This window comes from Malus domestica, chromosome 02, assembly GCF_042453785.1.
Source record: "Malus domestica chromosome 02, GDT2T_hap1".
In the NCBI taxonomy this organism is placed as follows: domain Eukaryota; kingdom Viridiplantae; phylum Streptophyta; class Magnoliopsida; order Rosales; family Rosaceae; genus Malus; species Malus domestica.
The window spans coordinates 3,816,169-3,826,207 of NC_091662.1; the positions used below are offsets into that span (position 1 = coordinate 3,816,169).

At 37.5% G+C, this 10,039-nt stretch overlaps 1 protein-coding gene and 1 long non-coding RNA gene across 6 annotated transcripts; one reads left to right on the forward strand and one right to left on the reverse strand.

Moving 5' to 3' along the window:
• Positions 1-351: 351 nt before the first annotated feature.
• LOC103449036 (uncharacterized) lies at positions 352-2,444 on the forward strand. 2 transcript variants are annotated; one of them, XM_008388314.4, is made up of 3 exons: positions 352-1,180; positions 1,790-1,861; positions 2,183-2,444. In XM_008388314.4, exons 1-3 carry the CDS (start codon positions 602-604, stop codon positions 2,183-2,185), a joined length of 654 nt encoding a protein of 217 aa, XP_008386536.2. In that variant the 5' UTR covers positions 352-601; the 3' UTR covers positions 2,186-2,444. The 2 variants fall into 2 exon arrangements, with proteins under 2 accessions (XP_008386536.2, XP_070662148.1); XM_070806047.1 differs by lacking the exons at positions 1,790-1,861; positions 2,183-2,444 and adding an exon at positions 1,394-1,646.
• A 5,039-nt stretch (positions 2,445-7,483) lies between these two features.
• LOC114827675 (uncharacterized) lies at positions 7,484-9,750 on the reverse strand. Of its 4 annotated transcripts, none has more exons than XR_011576293.1 (4): positions 9,555-9,750; positions 9,288-9,455; positions 8,208-8,598; positions 7,484-8,105 (listed from the first exon to the last, which is right to left on the reverse strand). It is a non-coding gene; the product is annotated as an uncharacterized lncRNA (long non-coding RNA). The 4 variants fall into 4 exon arrangements; XR_011576291.1 differs by having other exon boundaries at positions 8,208-8,648; XR_011576292.1 differs by having other exon boundaries at positions 8,208-8,322; positions 8,459-9,455.
• Positions 9,751-10,039: the final 289 nt, after the last annotated feature.

The following is a 10,039-nucleotide window of genomic DNA, read 5'->3' on the forward strand; positions in this document are numbered from 1 at the left end:
ATGATGCATCAACTTCTATAGTCAATTTCGTCAATTCAAATACATTAAAATATCATACATCTTCCTTCATAAAAAAAAGTCATCAACTTTGATCAATTCCAGATATTGGATGTCATCTCCCCTCCTCTTGAAAAGAATAAGATTTACATAAAACAGGTTCACCGTCACTTAGTATTTCAATTGAATAGCACATTGCTATGTCAAAAAAAAAAAATCTACATACGTGCCAATGTATTATTAGAAAGTGATACTGTAATATTGATAAATCTGTTTCATGTCTATAAAGTATTTTCTATTATCAATCTTTCATGGAATTACGAATATAAATTAAGCGTAAGTGATCCCTTTTTCACAATATGGTAATTTGTTATTTTTCTCCAAATGGGTGGTAAATTTACAAAGTGAAAATTCTCGGGGCCCTACGTGTAAATTGGCGTAATATTTGCATAATTTCATATGTGATTGGTAAAGGTCCACTTTGACGGCCTCGATCCTGCCACGTAATCCGCCACCAAATCAACAACCTGATATTTTGCGTACGAAAATAAACAGACTATTTGAACACGGCGGAATAAAGCCAAAAAGCTCTGTTCCGGCGAACATGGCCTCCTCCAAGAGCGAGTACGCATTCTACTCGCCGATCCCGTCCGGCCTCAACAACCCACAGCCTCAGCAAAACGTCGTCGTTCTAACTCATTACCGTCCCACTCCCCACTACTGCTGCGGACGCTCTCTCCGCCTCTGCATCTCAATCACCGCCACCATCCTTCTCCTCTCTGCCGCCGTCTTCTTCCTCTACCCCTCCGACCCCACCCTCCACCTCGCCCGAATCAAACTCAACCACGTCCGAGTCAACGCGTCCCCCAAACCCACTCTCGACCTATCCTTCTCTCTCACCATCAGAGTTCGAAACCGCGACTTCTTCTCCCTGAATTACGACTCGCTCAAAGTCACGGTGGGGTACCGCGCGAGCGAGCTAGGGTTTGTGATCTCCGACGGAGGGCACGTCAGGGCCAGAGCGTCGTCGTACGTGAACGCCACGCTCGTGGTCGACGGGCTTGAGGTCCTCCACGACGTGTTTTACTTGCTTGAGGATTTGGCGAAAGGGGTAATTCCCTTTGATACCGATACGGCGGTGGATGGAACTTTGGGGGTTTTGTTCTTCAAGATTCCGATCAAGGTAAATTTGTTCTTGATTCAATGTAGAAGCTTTTATTTGGAATTGGTTCTCGCTGATGATTGTTTGAACATTGAGAGCAAAAAGATTAAATTTTGCATCAAAATCTGCATTAATTTGGGAAATTTTTACACAAAGCTGCAAACTTTGATTACTGAAAAAGTCTTCGATTATTCAAATTTGTAAGAAATTGGGTCTACTGAATTTTGTTATCAGAGAGTTGGATATGCTGAGTTAAAAGGGAAGGTGCCGCTAAGTTTCGTAAGGAAGGGTGTCACTAAGTTTTCGTGTATGCATTCATGATCGGTGCAAAATTATTTCTGATGCAAAATGTAGAGTCACAGGAAGCCCAGATTTGGTAGGAGAAAGATCGGTGCGAAGAATAGGCGCAGAATTGATAGAGTAACTATTGCTATCTGCCAATAGATTTATCACTTTCGAAAAGATACGTGTGAAATGGTGCAATTGAATGAGGGTGAGATGGCTGAAGTGGCCATTGATTATGTTGTGTTTCAACCTCACAGATTAGATGCTAAATCACTTTATCGTGCATGCTAGATTAGATGCTATGTTTTGTGATTTGTTCTAATTGTGATCTCTAATGTTGATCAGGCAAGAGCATCGTGTGAAGTATATGTAGATACAAACAATCAGACGGTTGTTCGTGAAGACTGCTACTCTGAGGTAAGGATATTCTTTTCTTTCATTTCCTATTCACACGTCGATTGCGTGCATTCGAAAGCTCCGTCCTCCTCTGCTATAGTTGGTCGTAGAGTACTTAGAGCTAACGGAAGAATTAGCCAGTGCAGTGGCGTTCTTTTTGTTGTGGTCGTTATACTATTCTACGAAAGAAGTTTTCACATACTAGTGTTGGTGGATATGTCTGTACATGAGAATCATCACCTCCCAATAATTTTCTTCCTCAATGTCCTTGAATTTTCACCTGCAAGACTTTGTCGCCTCAATGTCCTTGAGCTACTAACTAAGTTCGTTTGAATCTTGCAGTGATATCAATGGAGTTCTGCTGTTTAATCTCGAATTTCGGTGCTGAAGGCGAAGATGACAGTTCCGGTTTCTAACAACTTCCATTCCCTGTGCATAATTATCGACTTCAAACCGATCGCAATCAGCATGTAGAATGTGAACAGAGTGCTTGATTGAATAGCAAAAGAAAACCATTCGAAGGAATTCGTTTAGCTTGTGTTTTACAATTCAAAGTACAGAGAATGTAAATGAAATCCATTGGGGAAGGCTTTTACTTGTTTCACTATACTGTCATATATTTGGTTCCTGAGTCAACTTTGCGATTGAAACTTGTCAATTGCCACGAATGATCCAACGGCCACAAATTTCGTGCACACTAAGAGCCAAAATGCAATAATGTAAAATGTCAACATTGGAATAGAATTTGGTTTAGGGACAGGGACTTATTCTTTTCCAACACGTAAATGCTAACTGAGTGGTCACTCAGTACTACGGTCTGACTGGTGTTATTCTTTTTTATTTGGAAGTGAGAGGTCTTAAGTTCAAATCTCGTGGATGGCGAATTCGATACCAAATTAAGATGTTCATTATGTGGCTTTGTCGAACTCTTTCTCCCCTTAATGTAAAAATGCCGATGTACTAAAGAAAAAAAAAAAAAAAAAAAAAAAAAACTCAATGATTAGTGTTTATATTCTAATAGCGATATTCCACTCGGAAAGGGATTGCTTCCTTCTAATTCACCAAATCAAGAAATCCTATGCGACTAAATCCTGGAACTTTCTACTACGAATTCAAACTCGAACTAACTGCACTATCCAACTTGATTAAACGCGAGATCTACTAAAAAAACCTTGATAAAATGCTAATAATAGCAGAAATGAATGTAATTAGAATAACAGCTAGAGCGAGTGTGTTTTCCTTATGCATCTGAGTTCGAATTTTCGATATATAAATTTGTTTATCATCACCAGCAGGATATCGAATGCAATAAAAAATAGGGAACCGTTGGAAGGGGAAACTAAAAATATATTATAATTATTATTATGCATAATAAAAACTTGGACTAATTAATTACTGGACATATCTTTTCTCAAATTCCGGCCACCACCCCAAACATACTCAGCATGGTGTTGCCTACACCGGAACGACCCCGGATGCTGCGTCGGCGAGCACAAGCACCACCGAGTATCGCCGCCACCGTTGCCACCTCCAGCTGCAGCCTCTCCAACCCTTCTAGCCGCAGCTGCAGCCGCATGCAGGTTCGCTGTCGTCTCAACCGCCGCAGGCGCCTGCAAAAGAAGCCATCTGCGATGCTGCTGCTGCAGCACCGCCAAGTCTCTCACTCTGAACCTCACCAAATTAGGCACGCCTGAAGGGTGACACATAATTTCTAGTCTTCAAATCCAGAAATCTGATCTCTTTTAAAATATGGCACTTTTGAAATTTGAGAGCAAAGGAATCTGGGAAGGGAGGTAGCTACAGCATCATATGGAAGGAATAAGAATATATTTATAGGAAGGGAAAGGTGGCTAATAAAACAAGGTAGATTTTAGATTGATTCCCAGGAAAGAAAAAGCTACAGTTTTTGCTTTTAAACGATGCTTTAATTCGTTGAGGAGGAGTTTGTGATGGCTAAGGTGAGAGGTTGTGTCAGAGCGCCAACAAACCACCGTTCTGACACAAATGGTTTTCATGTTGAAGATTAAAGAAAGTAACCTAATTTTATAAAACAAAATTTTCTTTTAAAAAGTTTTATTTATATGTAAGTTTAACATTTTTAATTAAAAAAATAAAAAACAACATTTCTTTCTTTTCCTTTCTCCTTACTTTCACGTTCTCTTTCATTCTCTTCCTCTCTTTCTCTCGTTCAGTTTTAACAACTAAGCAAAAAATCTCACACTTTATTTATAAGTATATACTAGTGTGATGTATATTTGTGCTATGTAAATTTTTCTTGATGTTTAAAAACCTAACGAAATATCAGTTTTATTGATAAGTTCCAAGTGGGCCCACCAATGAGTGGCACAATTTTCAAGATGGATTAGATGCTACTTGTGTTTTGCCACGTCCCCTTGGAATTCTGCCACCTGGGACACACATGTCCTTTCCTAAGTGGCAATATTAGCAAGTTTTCTTTCCTTTGATCAATGTAGAACTTTGGCAACTTAGCTATCATATCCATTTGGCCACTGGTTTTCAATTTCGTAGGCCTCTTGTTTTAGATTTCTTTCATTTTCTAGTTCCATCTACAATGTTAGGCTTTATCTTTCTTTAAAAAATAAAAAATAAAAAATCAGCTGGTGACTTCGTAACGGCAGTCCACCATTTCAGAGGATATAAAGACTTACAGAGGTATTTCAGCATCTCGCTAGTCAGCATCAAGCAGTACATCAATGACAGGAATCGAACCCATAACGTACATACTTGGAATTCGCCTCCAAACACTGGGGCCACATGTGATTATTACAAAATTTAATGGTTGTAAACAATCAATTCTTGTATATAAAATATAACCGTTGGTTTTAAACCATTAGAACTAATGTCAAGTACGTATCCTTGTATGGCCACACACATTCCTCTTGTGGGGTTGCATGGCTTATTTGGGAGAAACCAAGAGGAAGGATCTAGGTTTAAGATTAACAACTAATTATGGTAATTTTGTCTATTTAGTTGGTGAGAAACCTTCAAGATGAAGGAAGAGCTCTTGGCTTGATTAGGAATTTAGGCTTTGGTTCCTGGAGTTGTGTGGACTTCCCAGTCAGATCAGATCATGCATCTGATTAGATTAGTGTCTGTTTTTCTTGGATTATAGCAAACAGCTTGTGTGGTGCCACGTTTTTTATGCGCCAGTCACAGTCACATCCATGCACATATGTACAACTTAAAACAAATTAATGTATTTTATGTTGTATCACATCACTTCTGTGTTGTTGACGTTGTCCATAATGGAAATGGATCCTATACGGATCTGTTTCTCTTAATCCATCAAGTTCGAGAATTCGGATCATTGAAATTTGATCTAACGGTTAAAGTTATTATAACTTTTAAAGTGGACCCCTGTTTGTAGCCGTTAGATCAAATTTTAACGGCCCGACTTCTCAAACTTGGTGGATTAAAAGAAAGGGATATGGAGAAGATTTATTTCTATCGATAATGTATGAATAATACAATTAATACATTTTGTTAGTTACAATAATATTGAAATACTATTGATATTATCTTGAGAATTCATTCTTGAACATAGGACTAATGTTGGTTCAATTGTTGTACTAATGTTTTTTTTTCTTTTAAAAAAAAAATAGTTGGTGACTGCATCACCATAGCTTTTTCGGGAACAGAGAAGACTCATAGAGGTAGCTTCCATTGACCATCATTGCGTAATTCACCAGTATCAGGAATCAAATTCAAGACGTAACATGTGGAATTGTCGTACTAATGTTATGTTTCAAATTAAATTTTATTTTCTAATACTTACACAAAACCGTTGGACATAATATCTACTTCGAATAATCTTTACTAATTAATATAACCCTCTTTGTCAACCAAAAAAAGATGAAAAGACAAATTAGTCTTCTATCACACAAAAAATGATGGGTAATAATGTAATTTCACAGGTCCAAATTTTACTGTTTTGTATTGAAACCTCACTTACAAATGATGTTAAAATACCTCCAATGTTAAATAAAAATAAATAAAAATAAACCGAAAGCAAAAACCTCTCACTCCCTTCACGTTCTCTCTCTCTCTCCCTCTCTCTCCCTCTCTCCTTCTCATTTTCTAAAAAAATGTGTTCATACACACAAAATGTGTAGGCAAATACTAGTTACTAAAAAAATAACACAATGATACCAATTACAAATTTTCAATATAAAATAAAATCTACAATTATTAAGACGTCGACAAAAGAGTACAAAATCGTGACTCATACCGCGTATTATCAGTTTAGTGTTCATCTTATTCATGTGTATTTTCATCATTCATCATCTTATATCTTACCAATTCCTCATTTGTTTTTTTTTTTTTTGAAAATATTACAAAAGGACGATTGAATTGAAAATTGGAGTCGCAAAAAGGTTTGTATTAAAAGGAAACATAAAATTAATAAATCTGAATGCTTTATTCTTTTTACATTGCGCAAAATAATTAAAATACAAAAAGAAAGGATGAGAGTGGAAAATAACCCAAAGCAATTCAATAAATTAAACATGAGCAGAAGGTCACATGTCATGTCTTGAGTTCGATATATAACGCTGATAAATTATATGATCGTGATCCGGGAATGCTGAAATTCATCTATAAGTGCCGGCTCCTTGTAAGGTGGACTACAGAGCTGGTATTTTCTTTTTAAAAAATGCAAAACCTTCAAAGAGAAGCTTTCCACAATAGTGCTTTGGAAAATATATTGAAGAATATTTTTCACTTTATGTTTTTTTTTTAAGTTTTGTTGTACTTTGGTTTCTCCAAAAGTAGAGGAAAATAATACAACACTAGCAAAAAATTATATTGTTTTCTTGTATATTGTCACAGACTCACATGTCAGGCATCTCACAATTTTCAAATAAATGAAAAAGGAAAGGAATCATCGCATAAAGCATCGTCCATCGACTGTTTAATTACTATTTGCGTTTTTAAGTAAATTATTTGAGTTGTTATTTTTCTTTGCTTAGTGTTCTGGTAAGGTGTTTCATTTTGTTTCTGTATATATTTTTAGTATCAAATTGGTGAATGTGATTCGAATTCTCAAATAATATGCAAAGGCATAAGAAATAATACTAGTAAAAAAAACACTTTGCGCGACGTAGGTCCTTCGTCGCGCAAAGTCAAAAAACGTCGCGCAAAACTTAGCCCAACGCACCTTCGTCGCGCAATAACCGTCGTGGCAAGGCAGTGACAGAAGGGTTTGCGCGACGAAGAAGAAACATGCGTCGCGCAAAGCCACCTTGCGCGACGCAGCCTACGTCGCGCAAGGAGGCTTTGCGCGACGCAGTCTACGTCGCGCAAGGTGGCTTTGCGCGACGAAGATGAAACATGCGTCGCGCAAGGTGGCTTTGCGCGACGCAGCCTACGTTGCGCAAAGAGGCTTTGAGCGACGTATATTTCTTCTTCGTCGCGCCAAGCCACCTTGCACGACGTAGCTACGTCGCGCAAAGCCACCTAAACCTTTTTCCGCAACGTAAGGACATGCGTCGCGCAAAGTGGCATAGGTGCCTTTAAGCAACGTAGGTAGAATCTTCGTTGCGCAAAGCCCTTTTTTATGTTTTGATCAAAAATATTATTTTTAAATTTTTTAATAAATATTGTAATTAAATTATAAATAATTAATTAACTAAGGAAAAGTATTTAATTATAAAATATATGAAAATATACATACAAGATGTTCGAACAAAAAAAAAAAAAAAAACTAAAAGTAGTCTTCTAGGTTTGATTCATCAGGCTACTAGGTATCGGCAGGGTGAAATGGCTCGAAGGTTGAAGGTGTATCAAGTTCAGGTTCTGGTAGCGAGATTTGGAGACCGGACATCTGTATGGCTCGTACAAGGTCTCTCACGTGCCCAACATAGGCATTCATCTTCTCGCCCTGGACCCTAATCTGCTCGCCCTGGGCCCTAATCTGCTCTTCCTGGGGCTTCATCTGCTAGTCTCGAGCCTTCATCTTCTCGCCTTGGACCGCAAGCTGACCCTTTAGGGTTGTCACTTCCTCCTTCAATGCACTGACCTCTATTGTGTTCGATCTAGAAGAAGAGGCACCCGTCTCACGAACTCGCGCTTTCCCCATACACCGAACAACCTTGCCATGACGACGACCGAAGTTCTGATCCATTACATTAGTCAGGATTTGAAAACCTGCATCCTCAGGTACCGTGACATCCTCGATCGGGGTCTCCGGGGGAAGCTGCGATGTTGCTTCTTGGAGAACAGCAGAGCGTTGTTCCACCATAGCAACCTGTAATAATAAAGAAAAAAACATTTAATGTTTAATAACAGAATATAAATAATATTTGAACGATTCATACATATAAGAATAATAACAATTACATATACTTACATGAAGCTGCTTAGCGGTCTCATCACCAGGAAATTTGAATATGTCCTCCGATAACAACTCAACTAGAAATTTGAGTCTTCAAATGAGTCTATCTTTAACCCTAAAGTATCTTGAACTGGAATTTGAAGATGTACGTAATAACCAGAATAAAAAATGTTTCAAAAATAATTGATTCAAGATAATTTATTAACAAACAGTTCTTTACTAAATCTAAAAGCATCGAGATTACTAATCTATTCATATATCTCTACCTAGATCAAAATGAAGCTGGAATAGGTTAAAACTTTAGTTTCGTCTTGAAGCATAAGTTTCCCCTCCCTGTCCTCTGATTTTTCTTCACCACACTAAGACCACAATCCAACGAAAACCCTACGCTAAATCCACTAGAAATCTGGAATCCATCAGAAATACAACGAAAATGTCACCAGGGTAGGAATGTTCCTAGAAAGGATAAAGTTAACTTTCTTGTAAAAACTATAAGGATACATATCTCAAGCTTACACTTCATGAATTGCAGGGTGTGATAAAGAGATTGCATTAATGTACTATACTATCAATATCTTAAGCATTTCATAGCATCATATTTCAATATTACATATTTGACGATATATATTAAGAAGCACTATATTGATGATATTAAACTCAGAAAAGTGCACCAATTAATTAAACTCAGAAATCGAAAGAACACACAAAATAAGCACTTGGGGATTTGAGGAAGAAGAAGAAAAAATCAATAAAATTTTGACATCCAACATACCCATTTCAAATAAGCAAATGTCAATCAACCAAGACGACATCATAAAAAAGCAATAAAATTTTCACACAAAAATTACATTGAAATTTAAAATTATGAGAAATCCCGTAAAAAAAATTACATATAAAAAAGCAAAAATTAGGATTTTGGGAAGTATAGGGGAAGAGAAGAAGAATAAAGCAAAAAAAAATTCATATCCAAATACCCCATTTCAACTAAGCACTCAATTTGAAACTTCTACAGAAACACTGTTTACATATAACAAAACAAAAATTGGGGATTTTGAGAAGTTTAGGGCCAAAAGAATGAAGACGAAGAAGAAGGACCTTGAGCTGAGGCGCTGTGATGCTTTCGGTATGGTCGCGCGAACCGTTCTCTCAGAACGGAGAAAAAACGATGAGGTGAAATTGAATTGCAGCAGGAGTAGAAACGAAAAGGTTCTGGTAGCGACTGAGAGTGTGATCCCTCTCTCTACCTGCAACCCATCAACCCCTCTGCAAACCAGAACCAACATCCAATTTTATCAGAAACCCTAAATAACATGCAATTTGAACGCTAAATAACAAAACCCTTCGAAAATCAAAAACCCTTACCTTGATTTTGGGACTTGATTCGCGTCGGCTTCGAGATTCGGGTGGCTGCCCGTAGTGGCGTGGCCGAAGAGGAAAGCTTGCGAAGAGGAGAGAGAGGTCTACGGGAAAGAAAGAGGGAGAGATGAGCGAGAGGGAAGAGAGGGCTACGGGAAAGAAAGAGGGAGAGATGAGCGAGAGGGAAGAGAGGTCTACGGGAAAGAGGTCCAATTAAACTTGGAAAATTGAAAACAAAGCGCCCATTTTTCACTATTGTTCCGCCCAAATTTTCACAACTTGCGCAACGTAGGTTTACAATTTGACGTCGCGCAAGTTTTTTTTTTTTTTTTTTTAAATTATTATAAAAATTATTGCAAATGTGACTTTACTCCTTTCAAATTCAAATTTTTTTTACATAAACTCCACAATAATATATTTTTTTAATAAAAACCCACAATAAATTTTTTTACATATATATCATTCAATTTCTTAAGTGTTATAAGTATAAA

What these genes read in the sequence shown, in the direction of transcription:
- LOC103449036 (XM_070806047.1), top strand. Translation starts at nt 602, where the DNA reads ATGGCCTCCTCCAAGAGCGAGTACGCATTCTACTCGCCGATCCCGTCC. An exon ending in TCTTCAAGATTCCGATCAAG is followed by an intron (nt 1,181 to 1,393) that starts GTAAATTTGTTC and finishes TTTTGTTATCAG; the next exon opens with AGAGTTGGATATGCTGAGTT.